At 44.7% G+C, this 21,788-nt stretch overlaps 1 protein-coding gene across 1 annotated transcript; it reads left to right on the top strand.

Moving 5' to 3' along the window:
• Window positions 1-659: 659 nt before the first annotated feature.
• MAIP1 (matrix AAA peptidase interacting protein 1) lies at window positions 660-20,601 on the top strand. The gene is made up of 5 exons (XM_085883417.1): window positions 660-1,187; window positions 9,180-9,251; window positions 11,755-11,881; window positions 15,231-15,396; window positions 19,771-20,601. Exons 1-5 carry the CDS (start codon window positions 813-815, stop codon window positions 19,838-19,840), a joined length of 810 nt encoding a protein of 269 aa, XP_085739543.1. The 5' UTR covers window positions 660-812; the 3' UTR covers window positions 19,841-20,601.
• Window positions 20,602-21,788: the final 1,187 nt, after the last annotated feature.

Here is a 21,788-nt window from a genome sequence, read left to right as displayed (position 1 = left end):
TCTCTCTCTCTCTCTCTCTCTCTCTCTCTCTCTCTCTCTCTCTCTCTCTCTCTCTCTCTCTCTCTCTCTCTCTCTCTCTCTCTCTCTCTCTCTCTCTCTCGTCGACAAAGGAAGTGCTCAGTGTTCAGTGCTCAGTGCTCAGAGGGCGTGAGGAAACGCGGACCGACTTACACAAACAACGTGTCGACGTGTTTATCCCCCGTTTACGCAAGAAACACCGAAAGGGATTTTAAAAAAATACTGGACATCGCTTTATTTCTTTTATTTTTGTTGAAGAAAAATAACTTCACAATGACCAGTAAAGTAACAACAACATCGGGAAGGAGGTAATGCTTTACTAGGCGGTGTATAAGCACTTCATTTTTCTTCGCTGTAAATTCAAATTCACGAAGTCGAAACAACGAAACGAAACAACCTTATGCACGTAATAACACACACACAAACACAAACACACACGAACACGCGTAAACAATTAATAATGAATAAACAGCGATCCTTCAAAATATAATTAAACACTGAACAAGAGTGGGAGTATATATATATATATATATATATATATATATATATATATATATATATATATACATACATATATATAAATATATAAATATAAATATATAAATATATAATTAAATAATTAAATAATTAAATAATTAAATGATTCACGATGTCGAAATTTCTCCCGTTGTAGTTTTTCCCTTCGATATGAACGAGCGAAGCGTGCTCGGTAAAATCGACACGTCACGCGTCACAGGTTACCTGTGGACCTTGAAAGGAAATCCCGGGACCAGGATACCTGAGGCTGGGACACAATGGCCTCTTCAAGGGTCGTGACGGTCCTAACGAACGTCGTGTCGATCGGCCGGTGTTTCGGCGTCCTGAGATCTCGCCCGACACGGCGACTCTCTCAATCCGTGGCTCGGTCGCTCGGATCGCCCGCGCCGACTAGCCGAGTGTGGGGCGCGCTGCACGCGTACAGGCCGCAGTGCCGGACTTACGTGCGGGGAACGAGCCGCGACGACCACGAACACCCAGAACGAGGCGACGAGCAACCCCAACAGGTGCACGTCTTCATATCGCCACCATCGCCCATCCGATGGCTTCGCAACAAAATCGGCTGTTTCGTCATCCGGACGTCCATGGATCCCAGCTTCAGTTTGGACGCCTTTCTGATTGGTGCGAAGCAGGTACACCATGACACCGAGCCGGCCCATTGTGGACACTGTCTTGTCTCCTGTTAAAACTGGTATATTAAACACATTGGTGATAAATAAACCAAGGAAAACGAGTGTAATGATGATATTAATCCGAATATGTAGAATTGATAATGTACTGGTTAAACGAGTCTTCCAGCGTTCGTTGCAAGTGCCTTTTTGACACGAGGGATGCGGAGAACACTGGATTGCAAGTTTCCAGGTCATTGGAATTGTCTCCTTGCAATAATCGTTCAACGCCTGCAACTCGTGCACCCTTGGGTTTTTAGAAGTGACCCGACGCATTCTGCGCAAGTTGCTCTGAGACGCCGGCATGTGTATAATGTAAAGAAAACACACTGGTTACATTATATTGTTGTGGGGCTGGGTATCGGTGGCGAGCACGACCGCGAGACGGAGCAGTAGAGTCGACTCCACCGAACACACCGGAATTTAGGTCGTGATCCTCGGATAAGTCCGAAGGTATGGGTCCCTTACAGGACCATGAATCACCAAGAATTCGACCTCGTGGCGTAGGGTTAATTGTCAACTTCAACATACCTAAGTATCCACGCGGCAAAGCTTACCGGGGAATTCGCACCCTCGGCAGGCCTCGAGCAGAACGAGCCGTTACCGTGCTCGAACCGTGTGTAACCCGAGCGGATGGTTACTGAGGCCGGTGGGTTCAAATGTACAACTACGGCAACCGCCTTCGTAATCCCCAATACGCACCGTAGCAAACCAATGGCAGAAATGACAAAGAACGAGCTGGTACATTCAACAAGAGGGGAATTTATTAACAATAATAATTGGGGAGGGGAACACAGAGCAGAGTTATCACGAAGAAGAAATGTAATGTACAATGAGCAAAAAAAAGCACAATCAATCCTACTTGAAGATGGGCCCACACACAGACACATACCCAAAGAAATGGACCCCGTCGGGTCTTTATTGAAGGCTTCCAGCTCGAGGAAAGGTGAGCTGGAGACCAGAGCCTGTGCTTGGACCTGTCCACCTCTTGTGGTCTTCGACGATCCGGCTCGGCGGGACTCAAACCCGCAACACGATGCCGCTCCAAGCACCAGGTACCGCGCTCTCCAATTGGCCACGCACCAATCAGCCTAGACCAAGGAGAAAATCAGAGACGACGATGACCCAGGACCAGATGAACCAGCCAGCACCAAGACCCGCGATCCCCAAGACGACCAACCTCCCAGCCTGGCATTCCTTTTATTCCTTTTTCCTGCGGGGTGAGAAAATCGCCATCTGAGGAAATCTTCACCCTCATTGGCCGGGGTGTCGTGGGAAAGTCGCTCTCTGTGGCAATCTCAACCCCATTGGCCGGGGTGTCGTGGGAAAGGGGAAAGTCGCCCTCTGTGGCGTGATTGGACAAGGGGCACACCCCTGCCTTCCTGGGCAGAGTCTCGATCTGAGGCTATGTAAATCTCCGCCCACCTACGTGGTCGAACACACGTGGGCAATGGCGTCGGTGTGTGAAGTGAAGTGAAGGAGATTTGTTGTAAAAGAAACTCCTCAGCGCACACATGTAATTCCCGTTAGACACAGGTAGGGGACCCTAACTATAAACTCATACTTATCGAGATAACTAAACTTGGGGACTGCTGTCTGTCTGTGTGTAGATGGCTTCCAAATTCGTAACAATATAACTAGAAGGGCCACTCGGTGGAGCACATAACACCGCCGTGCAACGCCTGATCCAGCAGAACGTATCCAGCCCAATACATTTTTGAAACCTCATTCTACACATCGTCGTTGGCCCTATCTCACCGGTGAACAGGGTTCCTCTCACCGGTGAAAAATCACTTTGAAAATTCAACAAACTCTCGCATTCGGATCTTCACCAAAATTGAATTAATTCGTCCTTGTCACACACCCGTGTTCACCAAGTTTCATCCTTATCCGAACATAACTTTATGATGTATTGTGCTAAATATCGTTTTTGTCCCGATGTGTCGATGGAAAAGAATCGCTTAAAATTCTAGTCTCCGGCCGTCTTATCCTAACGAATGGCAGTGCTATGTGCTCCACCGAGTGGCCTTTCTAGTTATAGAATGTAACCAGTGTGTTTTCTTTACATTATACACATGCTGGCGTCTCAGAGTGACTTGCTCAGAATGCCTCGGGTCACCTCTAAAAACCTAAGGGTGCACGTGTTGCAGGTGTTGAACGATTATTGCATGGAGACAACTCCATGACCTGGAAACTTGCAATCCAGTGTTCTCCACATCCCTCGTGCCAAAAAGGCACTTGGAATGAACGCTGGAAGACTCGTTTAACCAGTACATTATCAATTCTACATATTCAGATATCATCATTATGGTAGAGAGAGAGAGAGAGTAGATGGCAATACCTCCCCCGGACCCCTCCCTCCTCTTTCTCCCTTTCCTCTCTCAAATCTTCACCAAAATCAAATCTGTTTGTCCTTGTCACACACCCAACCTTCCCACCAAATTTCATCTGAATCCATCCACAATTTTTTTGAGATATCCTGCACATAAACAAACAAACAGGAGTGAAAATATAACCTTTTTCGGTGGTGGAGGTAACTACAACTACCATTTTATAACTGCTGGCAGAGATTTGGTACTGGGACGTCCCACTTTGATAGGGCAACTGACACTGACCCGTGACGTTTATAATTATTCAATTGAATTCAGAATGGGATTAAAAGTAATTTGATTCAAACGAGAAGGGCACTCTGTAGAAGGCATACCTCCGCCACGTAATGCCTGATCCACGAGAACATATCGGGCCCAATACATTTTTCAAATATGCTAAATATCGTTTTTGGCCCCATCTCTCAATGGTGAAGAATCACTGATTAAAAATTATCAGATCTGGATTCGGATCTTCACCAAAATTGAATCAATTCTTCCTTGTCACACACCCAACATGTCCACCAAGTTTTGTCTGAATCCATCTACAACTTTTTGAGATATCTTGCTATATATAGTTTTGGCCCTATCTCTCAATGGTGAAGGATCACTTAAAATATTCTAGTAGTCTGATGCGGATCCAGATCTTCACCAAAATCTAATCAGTTCATCCTTGTCACACATACAACCTGCCCACAAAATTTCATCCGGATCTGTTCACAACTTTTTGAGATATCCTGCACACAAACAGAAAAACAAGCCAGTAGGCGACATGGGTGGTTGCTATATAATTGCATCCTAGTCATACAGTTTTTGACAGATCGGGCTGAAAATTTTTGACAAAGAGGTTGATTATAGTGCGCATAAAAGCGTGGAAGCCGATTTTTGATTTTCGATTTTTTTTTATTATTATTATTATTTTTTTGGGGGGATTTTTCAAAAATTTCAAAGTCCCATTGCTAGGCAATGGTGGCATCCATAGCAACGGTGCTCAAAAGCATACAACTAGATCCTGGTATGAACCTACCAGTCAAGTTTCATCAAAATCGTTTGACTCCTCTGGCCTCCAGAGCTGTCCGTTACATACCTAGACAGACGGAAAACCTGAGAATAACGGTAGTCTAGCGACCACCCAACAGACAGAAAGGGGTGAAAACATAACCTCCTTCACCTTTGGTCAGGTCAGGTCAGGTATGGGAGCATGTGCCAGAACAGCGCGTCGCTGCGTCCACTTTCCGCCGGTACTCCAGGGGCCTCCGTCTGGCCATCCCCCAGGCAGATGCCAGGCCCATCCCCATCTCCTTGAGATGATGGTCAACCTGCTGCAACCACGAGGCACGTGGTCGGCCCACTGGCCTCCTCCACTCACGAGACTCCCCCGCTGAGAGAATCTGGTGAGCAGGATCAGCGTCAGGAAAACGAGCCACATGTCCATACAGCCTCAACTGATGCTCACGGACTATGCTGGTAACAAATCTCATCCGAGTCTCTCTCAGCAACCGCTCGTTGGACACAAAATCCGACCAGCGATGGCCAAGGATTCTCCAAAGAGACGCGGTACCAAAGGAATTAAGTCTCGCATCCATAGAGCAAGACTGGAAGTACCAAGGACCTGAAGACTCGGACTTTCGTCCTCCGCACAGGTACCGGCAGAACCACACCCCATGATCCAGTGAATCCATGAGTCCCCAGGCCCGACCCAGACGTCTATTGACCTCTGACTCACAGCCAGCAGAGACATGAATATCACTGCCAAGGTAAGTGAATCTCTCCACGACCTCAACATCCTCACCACAAACAGACACAGACAGGACAGCAGCATCCAAGATGTCACCGAAAGCCTGGATTTTAGTTTTGACCCAAGAAACCCGTAATCCCAGCGGCTCCGACTCCTCATTCAGCACCTCGAGGGCTCCCAAAAGGATATCTAAAGTCTCCACAAAGATGACTGCATCATCTGCAAAATCAAGGTCCAAGATCTTGACATTCCCAAACTATACACAGCAGCTTGATCTCTCCGACATCCTCCCTCAAATCCAGTCCATACAAGTGCTGAAAAGTGTGGGGGCCAGTACTCTTCTTCCCTTCCCTTCTGAACCTTTGGTGGTGGAGGTAAAATTTTCATATTGATCGGATGTACCGTTCTACATATGCAATTATGTCATCAAAAAATCATCCTTATTCCCCATGTCGAGTGGTACTTGCCACGTGCGAAGTTTCAAATTTTTTTTCCATATTGCAGTTTCAGAGATAGGGGTTGATAGTTTTATTTATTTATTTACTAATGTATTTATTTATTTATTTATTCCACGATGGCTGCCATACCATATGACTTATGACATAATTATCATTAAAACATTCTCCATTCTACCTTGCCTCCTCTGGTGAAAATTTCTTGTCATTCCGATAAGCGCTTATAGAGAAAAAAACACTCATTCTGTGCAGAGAAACAAACAGATAGACAGACAAATGGACCCAAATGCAATGCCCTCTCCTCTGGCAACATATAAAATAAAAATAATGTTTGTCAGTTGCTGCAAAGCAGTGAATCGCCACATCACGGCAGGATAATTGAGAGATACCCACGCTCGCTCCAAGCTGTCTCACCTGGGTTTGAATCCCGATCCAGCTATAAACGTCATCCTGGTGTTTTACAGGCAGGGTGATTCATTAATGCATCTGCTGTCTCTCAGATGGATGTTATACTGGGTGCCACATCTGCCGGAGTCCCCACCCCTCTACTTTTCCCCAATCTACCCGCCCCCCCTCTTCTCTCTACCTCTTTCCCTCTCTCCCTCTCTCCCTCTGCCGTTGCTGTCTGGGTGCATTTTATCTCCCTTCCCTTCCCTTCGCGCTCCCTTCCCTTCCCTTCACGCTCCCTTCCCTTCCCTTCATGCTCCCTTCCCTTCTCGCTCCCCTCCCTTCCCTTCACGCTCCCCTCCCTTCATGCTCCACTCCCTTCCCTTCATGCTCCCCTCCCTTCCCTTCACGCTCCCTCCCTTCCCTTCACGCTCCCCTCCCTTCCCTTCACGCTCCGTTCCCTTCCCTTCACGCTCCCTTCCCTTCCCTTTCCTTCACGTTCGCTTCCCTTCACGCTCCCTCCCCTTCCCGTCACGCTCCCTTCCCTTCCCTTCACGCTCCCTTCCCTTCCCTTCACGCTTCCTGCCCTTCCCTTCACGCTTCCTTCCCTTCCCTTCATGGTTCCTTCCCTTCCCTTCACACTCCCTTCCATTCCCTTCGCTTCACGCTCCCTTCCCTTCCCTTCCCCTCACGCTCCCTTCCCCTCACGCTCCCTAACCCTCACTCTCCCTTCCCTCACTCTCCCTTCCCCTCACTCTCCCTTCCCCTCACTCTCCCTTCCCTCACGCTCCCTTCCCCTCACTCTCCCTTCCCCTCACTCTCCCTTCCCCTCACTCTCCCTTCCCCTCACTCTCCCTTCCCCTCACTCTCCCTTCCCCTCACTCTCCCTTCCCCTCACTCTCCCTTCCCCTCACTCTCCCTTCCCCTCACTCTCCCTTCCCCTCACTCTCCCTTCCCCTCACTCTCCCTTCCCCTCTCTCTCCCTTCCCCTCATTCTCCCTTCTCCTCACTCTCTTTTCCCCTCTTTCTCTCTTCCCCTCACTCTCCCTTCCCCTCACTCTCCCTTCCCCTCACTCTCCCTTCCCCTCACTCTCCCTTCCCCTCACTCTCCCTTCCCCTCACTCTCCCTTCCCCTCACTCTCCCTTCCCCTCACTCTCCCTTCCCCTCACTCTCCCTTCCCTCACTCTCCCTTCCCCTCACTCTCCCTTCCCTCACTCTCCCTTCCCCTCACTCTCCCTTCCCCTCACTCTCCCTTCCCCTCACTCTCCCTTCCCCTCACTCTCCCTTCCCCTCACTCTCCCTTCCCCTCACTCTCCCTTCCCCTCACTCTCCCTTCCCCTCACTCTCCCTTCCCCTCACTCTCCCTTCCCCTCACTCTCCCTTCCCCTCACTCTCCCTTCCCCTCACTCTCCCTTCCCCTCACTCTCCCTTCCCCTCACTCTCCCTTCCCCTCACTCTCCCTTCCCCTCACTCTCCTCTCCCTTCCCCTCACTCTCCTCTCCCTTCCCCTCACTCTCCCTTCCCTCACTCTCCCTTCCCCTCACTCTCCCTTCCCTCACTCTCCCTTCCCCTCACTCTCCTCTCCCTTCCCCTCACTCTCCTCTCCCTTCCCCTCACTCTCCCTTCCCCTCACTCTCCCTTCCCCTCACTCTCCCTTCCCTCACTCTCCCTTCCCCTCACTCTCCCTTCCCCTCACGTTCCTCTCCCTTCCCCTCACGTTCCTCTCCCTTCCCCTCACGTTCCTCTCCCTTCCCCTCACGTTCCCTTCCCTTCCCCTCACGCTCCCTTCCCTTCCCTTCCCGCTCCCTTCCCTTTCCTTCCCGCTTCACTCTCCCTTCCCTTCCCTTCCCACGTTCCCTTCCCTTCCCTTCGCTTCACGTTCCCTTCCCTTCACGCTCCCTTCCTTTCCCTTCCCCTCATGCTCCCTTCCCTTCACGTTCCCTTCCCTTCCCCTCATGCTCCCTTCCCTTTCCTTCCCACTCCCTTCCCTTCCCCTCATGCTCCCTTCCCTTTCCTTCCCACTCCCTTCCCTTCCCCTCATGCTCTCTTCCCTTCCCTTCATGCTCCCTTCCCTTCATGTTCCCTTCCCTTCCTTTCCCCTCATGCTCCCTTCCCTTCCCCTCATGCTCCCTTCCCTTCTTTCCCTTCCCTTGCCTTCCCCTCATGCTCCCTTCCCTTCCCCTCATGCTCCCTTCCCTTCCCTTCACGCTCCCTTCCCTTCCCCTCACGCTCCCTTCCCTTCATGCTGCCTTCCCTTCCCTTCATGCTCCCTGCCCTACCCTTCACGCTCCCTTCCCTTACCTTCCCCTCACGCTCCCTTCCCCTCATGCTCCTTTCCCTTCCCTTCCCTTTATGCTCCCTTCCCTTCACCCCATTTTATTCAATCCTGCACTGCACCTTTTCTCTAAGTCGAGAACCCCTACCTCATGCTTACCTCCTCCCAAACTCACTTCCCCTCCTCTTTCTCCCTCTCCTCTCTCCTTTTCCTCCTTCTTTCTCCCCCATTAATTGTTTATGCTTATCAAAAGCCCGACTTGTCACGTGCAATGCTGTGCACCAGTTTGCCAAAACTTTGCCGTAGTTGGGAAGGTCTAAATGCAAAACTTAAGACGTCATGAACTGGTATTAGCATTCCATCATTATTCTGAAATGGCAACAGTGTTAGCAAGTTACTTGTTAACATGGTGGTTCCTTAGAATAGACTTCCACTCATCGGTTCCTTTTGCTCTTCCTATGTTTCATTAGGCAGTTGGTTTTTACCATCACTTTTTAAATGCCCATCCTCACCCTCCTGCACCAATGATCTTCCTTCAATAATCTAATAAGAAAGTTGCATTTTGCTATTGTGAGTAAAAAGTTCTAAATGTACTGGGACACTTTTTCATCCGAGGCAGGAAGGAGTCCACCGTGTTGGTTCATCGTGACGTGCCCAAGTCGTTATTTTATATTGGTATTTTTTTTTGTTCATGTGTGTACATATTTGAATTTTTATGCTCTATTTCCATGCAGGCTTTCATCCTGGTTTCCACGTACTTGTCTCAGTCCAGATACGAAGATTTAAAAGGACTCGTTTCTGAAGAGGTAAGTGTGTGCCCAGCATATTGGTTTAACCCACGATTTTGTGTTTTCCGTAGAATGACACACACGTTGAGCTGATTTTAAATCTTCAACCGCTCTTGTTAATATCTCCGAAATTACTCGACTGAACCATTGTTTTTGTTTAAAAGTGAAAACGACGATTTTTTTTGGACTTGTATTGCTCATAAATGTGAGCTTGACGATCACAGTCGATTACCCCACACACACGAAGGGAAAAGCAGGCTGAAGCAATTGGTTCATGTCCATCTGTCTTATCAGTTTATGATCGAGAAACAACTTCTTTAAATCAAATGTTGTGTTTCGAACATGAATCGGGAGACAAATTTGCCGTACTTTGGCTCTGAATTTGTCCCGATCACACATGTGCAGAGAGGAGTGAGATACTATTATTTTATTTTTTTCCTCTGCCTGTCTGGTCGTCAATCAGAATTGAAAATCGTTCCAAACAGGAAACTTACTCTCTTTCAGGACGTTCTAAAGGACACAAACAGGCATGAAGAACTAATGTAACATGCTCGAGAGGGTGACGTAATGGACACTGAGGAAAACGGTGGTAAACCCCAGAATTAATTTATTTATATGCCTTTAAACCTTTATTGAAATTGAATTGTAACTTGAACACTGTAGGACACAAATCAGTGCCGCATTTTCCATGCCTTCAACAAGCGTTCTAATCTCCCATCCCATGATCTTTATTTCCATTTGTCAAAGTTGGGAATTTGGAATCCGAATAAGCATCCATTCCCACCCCGCCCCCTCAAAGCTACATGTTCCCCCTTTCTGCATCCCCCATAGCCCGACGCACTCAACCCCTTAACCCTCCCCCCTCACGCACACACACACCCATCTCTAACTGCATGAACCTCAAACATCTGATGTCTCAGCTCTAACCTGAAAGATCTCTCAATCCTTCCTCCTACAGGATGTCCAATGCTCCTTCGTGTCTCTTCCGATTTGATGGGCCTCAACCATGCCCCGGCAGCAGAGTTGCACTTTACATGAAGAACTAAATTTCTCAGTGCCCATGTACTGATCTTACACCTCCCAACCCCCAGGAGTACCTCTGGCTGCAACTTCCCCTCCACTCCCATCTCTTCTTCATCTGTGTTATACTGTCCTAACAGTGATAACTCCATCACCATCTACATCTCTCTTTCTCTCTTTCTCTCTTTCTCTCTTTCTCTCTTTCTCTCTTTCTCTCTTTCTCTCTTTCTCTCTTTCTCTCTTTCTCTCTTTCTCTCTTTCTCTCTTTCTCTCTTTCTCTCTTTCTCTCTTTCTCTCTTTCTCTCTTTCTCTCTTTCTCTCCACACACAATGGACAAACTTTTAACCACTCTTCCCAACACTCTCTTCCTCGTATGTGGTGATTTCAATTGTCACTGTGCAACTTGGCTGAGTGTTGGTACATCTCTTACCAGTCATGCCACTTCAGCAAAGGACTTCATTGACTCCATGTGACTGATTCGATCTGTGACCTTTACAATCTGGATTTCTCTCAATGGCAAACCCTCCCTTCTGGACTTGGTGATGACTAACTTCACCACAAATGTCTCCTGCTCTTCCTCTGCTCCATTTGCTTCATCTGATATGCTTGTGAAAGTCAACATCTCTCTGGCTATTCTCAGAGAGCTACCTCAATGCTGGCAAGTCTGGCATTTCACTCAAGCAGATTGGCAGGGAATGCAAGCAGCCATCTCTCTTCAGGACTGGTTTCCCGTATCCACTCTACTGCCTCCGATGTTAACTCGGCGTGGGAATTCTTTCACAGAAATTTGTGCGCTCTCATGCACAGATTCGTCCCACCCTGTCTTCACTCAACCTTGGACATGCTGCTTCTACTCGCCCAACAATGGATGGAGGCTCCCAATGTAAGACATGAGATCAGGGCCATCTCTCTGGACATGTCTCGGAGCCAATATGTGGCTCTCAATGGAATCCTTTAATCTCCTCTCCATTGTCAAGGCTGGTTTGCCCCCAAGGTAATGTTCTGGGCCCTAACACAGTAAGGAGGGCGAGAGACTGAACAGAAGAGATGTAAGAGAGACCACCCACTACTAAACAAGACCATACTCGAAAACTACAATACGAGAAGAAGAACCCCTCGCACTTCTACTTTGCTGTTGGTGTTTACCCCTCCCCCCCCCCATTCCATTTTGTTCCCTTCCATTGTGTTGTCGCTTTTCCATGAGCCTCGATCATACACTCCATGCAAAAAAAGGTGAAGCCGTCTTCTTCTTGCGATTACAGCTGCGCCACAATGTTCTGAGTGTGCAGCTCGTGTGAGAATCGTAAATCGTGTCTCCGTTTATTGCATCAACAGTTACAATATCTATCACATCGTGAAATGGGAGCTAAACCAGCAGCTGAAATGCTCTCTTAATATGGAATCGACTTCCAATTTCCGAATGATAAAATTTCTTTTTTTTTTTCTTTTCTACCCCCTCACCCTCCTCCCCTCCCCCCTCCCCCCCCCACCATCTTTTAAGGCATTAGCAGTTATGTGCACAAAATATGAAGCAATGCCACAATCAAGTCGTAGACACCTGGCAGTCGCTCCGAAGGATATTGCCAACATCAACCCGATTGACATTGGAGTTTGGTTCGATGACAAAGGTATGATTTAAAAAATAAAATAAAATTCAGTTAGACCAAGGCTTTCTCAATGAATTTAAATCAGGGCTCGTTTGTAAATCTAATCGACACACAAATGCATCTCCCTTGTAGCTGACTCATCATGAGCGAAACTCTAAAATGTGTTTTTTGCCCATTGAGTTCAGTCAGTGTTCTTCTGCATTGGCTTGTTTCTCATTCCTATTTGAATATTTCATAATGCTGGGATCACTGGTACAAATCCCACATCCTCTTTTAACTTGGATATGTCCTGTGTGTGGGTTGGAGTAGATCTTGGTGTGTCATTTGGGTGAGGAGCTCGTAGAATCAGCATTACAGTGCCTTCAGAAAGTATTCACACTCCTCGACTTCCGTCACATTTTGTTGTTACAGCCTGAATTTTAAATGGATTAAATTAAATAAATTAATGAATTAATTCTCACTGATCTACTCAAAATACCCCATAATGAAAAAGTGAAAACATGTTTTTAAATTTTTTTTTTTACAAATTATTTAAAAATTAAAAGCTGAAATGTCTTGCTTCAATAATTATTCAACCTAAACTTGGTTTGGGGTTGAATCCTTCTTTTCAACCCAAAGTAGAAGATAAATAACTGGAAGGGCACTCGGTAGAGCGCATACCTCCGCCAGGCTGATTTAGTTTACGTTTTTTATCCCACTGATAGACCGGATCTGGATTCGGACCTGAACTAAAATGTAATCGGCTTGTTCTTGCCACCTAACCAACTCGTCCACCAAGTTTCGTCCGAATTCGTCCATAACCTTTTGAGATATTTTGCTCACAAACAAACTAACAGACAGGAGTGAAAACATAACCTTCTTCTGCCTTTCGTGGGAGAGGTAACAATAACAGCCTTCATAATTGTAACTACAAAGAAAACCGATGTTGTATTGCAGTGGTGACATTTTAGACTGTTGAACATTACAGTGTAAATGGCTTGGGCATTAAGCTGACTTGTATTTGAAATTGTGGGTGGCAAACATATTACAATATACCAGCAGTAACCTCCCCATTAAATGTCCTCAAACCCCCTCCCCCAACCAAAGACCTACACCCCCCCCCCAAGTAATGCACAAGCCCTCAACTCCTCCTCCCCCCAAATCTCAACCACAAGTCCTCAGCCCCCCCCCCTCCAATTGCTTCAAGATCCCTCTCCCTAATCCCTCTCCCCCTCCTCCACTATTGACATTCTTGTTCCCATTTTGTCAAGAACAATATTAAAAATAACTTACGGTGGAATGTTAAATTTACAATCTCCCCCTTTCTTCAGTTCTTATAACATTTCTGGTACCTTTTAAGAAGCTGTTAAAAGTACATAAATAAATAACTCCGTTTCGTTTCACAACATTGTGAGCTTCCATAATCTTGCGATTCTTCAGTAAAAATATCAGATAAGCAAGCTAAATGAAATATATATATATGTTGTTGTTCGTCTTTCGGCTGTTCCTGTTAGGGGTCGCCACAGCGGATCATCTGTTATGATCCGCATACTGATTTGGCAGAGGTTTTACGCCGGATGCCCTTCCTGACGCAACCCTGGTCGCCTCTTACGACACAGGGATAAGGATTGGGTTTCGCCATGATTCCGGGATGCCCAACACCTTCTGATAGCGCGGCTCAGCGCAGAGCACCCGTCCTCAAGCGATCCTCCAACCCAAGCCTCCGAGTAGCCGGATTACAGGCACACGCCACTACGCCCGGTTAAATGAAATAAATAAATATATATATATATATATATATATATATATATATATATATATATATATATATATGTATGTATGTATGTATGTATGTATGTATGTATGTATGTATGTATATATATATATATATATATGTATGTATATATATATATATATATATGTATGTATATATATATATATATATATATATATATATATATATATATATATATATATATGTTTATGGGCCCTGGCCAGGTAGTTTCAGATATAATAGTCAGACAAACAAACAAACAGAATAAGCATGTAGTGTAGTAGATAGTAGAAAAATCGTGCAAATTATGATACAAGCATCAAATTTGGCATTTCTGTTCTGCAGGGCTTTCTGATCAAATCTGCCCGATTGGCCATTTGAAAATCCAAATTTTGAAAAATTTAAAATAAAATAAAAACTTCAAAAACGTTTGAAGTCACAGCTGGCTGAAATTCTTGAAGCGCAAGTGAACATCCCAGACAGAGAACCAAGGGGAGATGCAGTCATCATTGATGGCTCAGCACTTATCAATGCCCTACCTCCATGCACTTCAAAGATATTTGATGACTATGCTAAAGAAGACATCATCCCAAAGGTGGAATCCTATGGTGCCAGGTACGAGAGGGTGGACGTCGTGTTTGATGTGTACAAGAAGTCAAGTCTGAAGTCCGAGGCAAGGTCGAAAAGGGGGCAAGGAATCAGAAGAAGAGTGACAGGAACCAGTAAGACCCCAAGTAACTGGAGAAGCTTTCTTCGAGATGACAGCAACAACACTGAGCTGTTTCACTTCCTTGCGGAAAAGATGTGTGAAGCACAAACGACAAGCACAGTCATTGTCACAAAAGGAGAAGATGCCATTAGCAACACAAGGAAGTCACTGGATGCTGCGTCTCCATGTTGTCATGAAGAAGCTGACACTCGAATATTTGTACACGCCAGGGATGCAACGACGGATGGTAGCAAGTCCATTATTATTAAAGCTAATGACACGGACGTACGAGTCATAGCAATATCTGTACTGCCATCCTTACAGGAACTAGGTCTTGAGAACATGTGGATTGCCTTTGGCCAAGGAGCCAAGGTGCAATGGATTCCAGTCCATGAAGTAGTTTCTGCAATAGGGCCTGAGAAAGCTAGAGGGATCCCATACTTCCATGCGTTCACTGGATGTGACGTCGTGTCTGCCTTCCGCGGTAAAGGGAAGAAAACTGCATGGCAGACTTGGAACGTCTTTGATGATGTTTCTGAAACATTCACCAATCTCAGCCAGCATCCAACATTGATTTGTGATCTTGACTTTTTTTGAAGTTTTTTTTTTTTTTTTTTTTTTCGAAATTTCGATTTTCAAAGGGCCAATCAGGCAGATTTGATTAGAATCCCCTGGAGAACAAATGTGCCAAATTTGATGCTTATATCATCATTTGCACGATTCCTCTCAAAAATTGCTGTTATCTGCCCCACTAATGTTTGTATTTTTAGGAAAATCAATTGTACATGAGAGATAAGGTTACTGGGCATGTTAGATTGCAGCAGTAATGCAGGAAACAAAACAAAAAAAGAAAAAAAAAATCTTTGTTCAGGAGCAGCACATCATGTCATGCATTCTGTTGATTGCAGGTGGGAAGTTTGCCTCTGTGTGGATTCGCTTTCTCTTCATGTCGAAGATGCTGAAACCTGGCGAACAGGTTGAGCATGTACAAGTGCTGTACAGACGAAAGCACCAACCTCTTGGTGTTACAGGCACCTTGGATGGGGATAGACTCATCCTTGTTGCATTTTACATGTGAGATTGTCCTTATTGTTGTTTACAGCTTGGAAGTATTGTTTTATTTATTAATAGAGGTGGAATGGAGAATTTGCCTGCATTTAAAGTTTGCGTGTTTCGAATGTATTCTGAGAAGTCAATTGTAGATTTATTACACTCACAGAGTACTCGCCGGACGGGCGATCTTGGTCGACCCCCCCCCCTCCCTGCAATGCTCCTATACATTAATTGGGGTCATGCTGATCTTATGTAGCAAGTCTGGATGTAATCGACCCAGAACTGTAAGAGTAGAACAGCAACAAACAAACACCGGTCTGTGAATTTTTGTGAGGTTTCTGATGTACATATTCTTATTGTTTGAGCTTATGTCTTACGGTCTTAGGGTCTTGGGTTTGAGCCCATCTTTCTGTTGAAATAACACCAGGCGGGTTGACTGACTTGACCTATCGATCCTTCCGAGATTGGAAAAATGAATGCAAGCTTACTGGTAACAGATACTGAATCAGCGGCACAGCTGTGCTTCCAGAAAATGATGCAACCAGTAGCCAAAGGCTGCATCGAAAACAACAGCAGAAAGTGAGTTTTACGATAGAGTTTCTTGGTTGCGCATGCGTAAGTGGCATTCAATAGCTTGTGGTGTATTGTGGTTGCATTGATTTCATTTCATCCAAAATTTTTTTGTTCTTTGATTGCAAGGGAAACAGAAGACAATTGCTGGCAAGTTTAGTGCAGTGAAATCTTTCAAGTCAAAACTTAACCTTCTGATACAAGAAGTCCAGAAAAGGAAAAGGAAAATGCGGCATTTTCCTTCTGTGCTCCAAACTCGAGCAGAAAATGATGTTGCTGTCGGAATTGTGGACATTGACAAGTACAGTGACCTCCTGACCAGGCTTGGCCAAGAGTTCAATGGCAGATTGAATGATTTTGAGGAGACAGAACCCTCCTGTGTGAGGTTCACTTCAAACCCCTTCGTGGAAGTTGATGTTGGTGACATTTCTGAACAAATTGGTGTGATGCTTGACCTTGATTGTGTCCCTTTGGAAATTGAGATGATCAGCCTTCAACATGACATTCAGTTCAAATCGACCACAAATTTCTGGAGTCTCGGGGATACTGAAAAGTACAGTAACATCCACAAAGTATCGATGAAAGTGGCTTCCCCATTTGACTCGACCTATCTTTGCGAATTTGCCTTTTCCGACCACTGGATCGAATCGAAATTCCGAACCCGTCTGACAGACGAGCACCTGAAGGACTCGATCACAGTTGCCCTCTCATGATACACACCGGATTACGCAGAACTGCTGGACAGCATGCAGTGTCAAGTTTCACACTGAACTAAAGGTAAAGATCGATGTTTCCTTCACTTTAAATATGTATTTTTGTAATTGAACTTGGTGACTACATTTGTACCCTAATCAATTAATATATTTTCAACTTGTGTGTTATTACCCTCGCCAGAGGAGAGGGTATTGCATTTGGGTCCATTTGTCTGTCTGTCTGTCTGTCCGCACAGAACTTTCGTGTTTTTTTCTCTGCAACCGCTTGTCGGATAGAGACAATTTCCACCGCAGGTGCGACTACTCATGTAGAATGTTTTAATGATAATTATGGCGTCATAGGTCACGTGGTGTGGCAGCCATATTGGAAAAAACGGAAAAACTTTGGACCTCTGTATATCTATCTCTATCTCTATCTCTCTCGCAGCCTGTTGCTGCTGGTTGCATCATTGGTTGGGACGCGGCTATGCCGCTGATGCAGTGTCCCCCTTACCAGTACACTGGTACTCATTTTGCCAACCTCGGAAGGATGACAGGCTGAGTCAACCTCCTGGTGTATTTTAATTCAGCGGCCAACAGGGATTGAACTCCTGGGCCCTAGGACCCCAAGCCACCACCCTAACCACTAAGCCAACACCAGTCTCTCTATCTCTGAAACCACACCAAGGAAAAAATTTAATTTTGCCACATGGCAAGTACTCATGGGGGATGAGTATGATTTATTTATTTCTTTTTAATGACATCACAGGTGCCTTCGTTATGACGTCATAATTGCATATGTAGAACGCTACATCTGAGCAGTATTAAAATGTTTGAGGGTCATCGAGGGAGAAAATGGTCCAAGAAAAATAATAATAATATCATCGGTCACATGATTCGGCAGCCATATTGTTAAAAAAAAAAACTTCAAAAATCTTCTCTGAAGTGGCTGAACAGATCGAGGCAAAACTTTACACGTATGACCACCTATCCATGAGGAACAAAAGGTTCACACATATGATGTCATAGGTCACATGGTTTGCCAGCCATATTGGATTTACCCGAAAACATATATTAAAAAAAAACTTCTCCAGAACGGCTGGACAGATCAAGGAGGGAAACTTCACACAAATGTTCCCCAAGCCATGTGTGTACAAGTATGCTCAGGAATAATTATTGATCGGTCACATGGTTTGGCAACCATATTGGATTGAAGGAAAATATTTAACAATGTTTTCTCTGGGTCCGCTTCATCAATCGATGTGAAACTTCAAAATTATGACCTAGTCGTGATGGGGAATACATGCTTTAAATTTCAACGTGATTGGATGCATGGTCTGGCAGCCAGAATTATTTAATTTTTTGATCTGGGTTCTTTTTGATTTATTTATTTTGAATAAGGCTCAATTGGCGGTGCCTGGATGGGTTTGAGGGTAGAGTAGCAGCTGAAATACGAATCCTATTCAAGGTTCCTCCTGATGACTTCCTCTTTTCTTTTTGCTTGTTCGGGTTCCTTCTGATTACTCCAATGCAGGACTGTGCTTATTTGGTCTTCCATTTGATTTGAATTGAATTTATTTTCATCCCATTCTTAATTCAATTGAACAATAATAATAATAAACATCGTGGGTCAGGGTCAGGTGTTCAATCAAAGAAGGACATCTTGGTACCCGGTCATCACTACCAGCAGTTGTAAAGTGTCAGTTCTCGCTATGTCTCTTATTAATTACGTAACACACCAGTACACAAACACCACACAAAACATGTCCTGGCGAGGGTCTGCAATCTCTGATTGCTCTCTTTCTTGTTTGCTCTGGAAATATTTCATGAATCAAAAGTAGCTCACATTGAAAAAAAGGTTGGTGACCCTGTTCAACGATGTCTGCCAAAACTGATGAGAAAAAGAAGTACAATTAGGCAATTTATTTATTTATTTATTTTTTGTGATCTCTTGATCTGCCTGCCATCCCTACATATGAAGTCCTGCCGTACTCCATGATAATTTGTGTAACCAAAGTACACAACCAACGGGCAGGTGCTGAGATGTGCATGCAACCACTGGTAGTTTCTGAATGTTTTCTAACACTTGAGGTGAGGCCACAGATGTTCATCAGCCAGTGACCTGGTAGTATTAGTATTAATATTGTTTTGTCATAATATTAATATGCTGTTATCATTCGTGTTGTTATTATTTTTGTTGTTAGAAACAGCTTTGGAAAAATGCCATGATTAGCTGTCTCAACATGGATAAACACTTCAGCCCCGATTTCTCCAAAGTTTGAAAATCCCCTTGGAAAAGGGGGGAGGGGTAATGAAGTTGCTACAACCTCCATCCTTTGACCCTGAGTCCTCCTGTCAAGTTTGGTTGAGATTGGATAAGTAACGACCGAATGTATTGTGGTGAAAAATACACACGGACACACACCAAATTGTATATTTTTGTATATCGGACAGTATTTGTAACTTTGTCTTTTACTTCATTCTTTACTCAACATTAATCGCACCAACTTGTGAGAATGGCAATGCAAAGACTGACTTAGGCCAAAGGAAACAGCAGTGCTGAACTTTTACGGAAGTGGTGTGACCTGCAAACAACAACAAATGATGTAATTATGAATAATACTTTCCCAGGAAGGAATTCACATCGTGCTGCTTCTGCTTGCTCTTAACCCTCTTCCACATCTATTTCATCCCCCCTTCTCTATCCCTCTTGCTCACCCGATGTATTCTGCCTTAACCCTCATTCCACCCCACACCCATTTTTCGTCCAAGTCTCCCTCGATTTTGTCCCTCAACTCTGCTGTTGGTGTCCCCCCCTCCCCCTTTCTCTGCTGTTCCTTGTGGTCTGTACATCCTGATGCATTCAGTGTGCTAGCTCTTCACGAGCCCAGACTCTGTAAACAAAAAAGCACTGTGCACATGGCCTTGTAACTAATATTATCTCTGGATCGAGCTACATTTGGCAATCTCCTTTTGGAAAAGCAATGATTGATCAAGATGTTACCCTAAGAGTGATGGATGTGAATACAATGCAAACATGAGTGGCCAGAAAATTTGTACCTTTTTATTGGCTTGAAATTTTGAGGTTGTAATGAGTTGCATCGGTGGTGTTTCCCATTCATGCTCCTTGCAGGTTTCATCGTGATTTCTCAAACGAAAATGGATGGATAATCACACGGACCTGTTATTCCCTACCGGAGTGATAGCTGTTAATTTTAATTTTTTTTAACACTCAAATTTTACGTTTGACAGACTCATGCAACATGGGCATCTGTTCCAACTTTGTTTGTAAGTTTCATTTTTTTTTGGGTAGTCGATCTAGTCTACCCTTATTATCAGTATTTCCGTCGATATGTTTGTCTGTCTGTATGTATGTCTGTTCGGTCCAGTGCTCCGTTAATACAATGACAATTTCGATGAAACTTGGTTGGTAGGTTCATACCATGACCTAGTTGTGTGCAAATGAGAACCGTTGCTCTGAACCCACCCGTTGCCTAGCAATGGACCTTTGACATTTTCAAAAAAATCTCAAAAATTTATTTTTTCAAAAATCGGGCCACGAGCGACTGTGGGCAGTACATTCAGCCATATTGTCAAAAATTTCCAGCCGGATCCTATGAAAACTGTCGGAGAAGATAGACTTTGAATAAACCCTGGTCGAAAACAATAAAAAAACGAAGTTCGTTATATCTCAGAGACTATGAGTCAGATATACATGAAACTGGTATGGTTGGTTCATGGTATGTCTTAGTTATGTGTGAGAGAACCGTTGCTATGGACGTTTTTGTTGGCTAGTCACAGCTGAAAAACGACTAAATTTGACTTGATCGACGACTCATGTCCGCCTACTGGCTTGTTTTGTTGTTTGTCTACAATTTTGTTCTCTTTAATATAAAATTATTGCTTTTGTTTATTTTTCTTGTCAATTGCGATGTAAGAATAAAACTTGTTCTAACAGATGATATATTGTGTCGTGTTTCATGCTTGGACATTGAGATTGTATTTTTACTGGAGGGAAATGTCAGTCAACATGACGTGAATATAAACACAGTTAACAGCTTGCATTTGGAACCGACGGGCATCATACAGCAAAAGTAATAACCATGGTGCTGGCTTAAGATGTCAGGGTCTCGAGTTTGAGCCCCTGTCGTGCTGTTGAATTATCACCAGGGGGGTTGACTCAGCCTGTCATCCTTCCAAGGTCTGCAAAATGAGTACCAGCTTACTGCTCACAGGGGCACAGCCACACTTCCAGAAAAATGATACAACCAGCAGCCACAGGTTGCATATGAAACAAGAAGCAAAAGTAGTTGTGGAGTCTGGAATAAGGATCTCCACCGCAAAGCTCAACTATTCCAATGTAAAGTGTTTCATTTTCTTATATTCTGCTAATCCTGTGGAGCTTTTCAGTCCTGTCCTGTTCCTTGGTTGCTTATTTTTCATTGATGTATCAAGGCTTGTGCACAATCTGAACAATGGAGATTAAAAAAAAAAAAAATTAATGTGTATGAACAGCAACACAGAAAGTAACGAACTGAGTTTTGTCACTGAAAATGTATGCTTGTGAACATCCCAACAAAACTATTGTTGCACCTGAATGGATGACGTTTATAATGATCAAGTTCTTCCTGCAGCCATTGAAGTTTCATTGTGTGGTTTAGTTACCCTGCGTATGCAAAGTGAAAAGTGGAGTTAAGCAATTTATTTATGTCTGTCTGTTTATTCCCAGTATACCATCGAGGAACAACTTATTTAAATTGAATGTTTATATTGTCATCATGAAGAACACTAATAGGAGCCGTGAAGTGCGGCCCCTGGGAAGTGGATGTGGCATGTGAGAGGGTGCAGTATCGGGGTGAAGAGGCCGCCGAGTTGTGGCTATGTACGATACCAATTGACGCTGCATTCAATTGTGATCAATAAAGCCTCCATCTCCTAAACTACGACTCGATGTCGTCTTATTACAGTGAATGAGGGTAGTGGATCAGACTGCTTCAGTCGTGCTGAACTTCCAGATTGTTTTTAAAAAATGATCTTTAAAATCATCTTAGACTGAGTCCAAAATGGAGGCTTGTAGATTTGGTCTCTCTTTTTGTATGCGTGCGTGCGTCCACAACCCGATCTCAGACATGTATGGACCGATTTTATTCG

This window comes from Eptatretus burgeri, chromosome 5 (assembly GCF_056783735.1).
Source record: "Eptatretus burgeri isolate ZD-2024b chromosome 5, Ebu_testis_v1, whole genome shotgun sequence".
Taxonomy (NCBI): Eukaryota; Metazoa; Chordata; class Myxini; order Myxiniformes; family Myxinidae; genus Eptatretus; species Eptatretus burgeri.
Note: the sequence above shows the minus strand (reverse complement) of the source record. Positions and strands in the feature narration are given on the sequence as shown.

Coding starts and splice junctions, on each gene's coding strand:
- MAIP1 (XM_085883417.1), top strand. CDS start 813: ATGGCCTCTTCAAGGGTCGTGACGGTCCTAACGAACGTCGTGTCGATC. Junction 9,252..11,754: donor AAGGACTCGTTTCTGAAGAG/GTAAGTGTGTGC, acceptor CCATCTTTTAAG/GCATTAGCAGTTATGTGCAC. Junction 15,397..19,770: donor ATCCTTGTTGCATTTTACAT/GTGAGATTGTCC, acceptor TGCTCCTTGCAG/GTTTCATCGTGATTTCTCAA.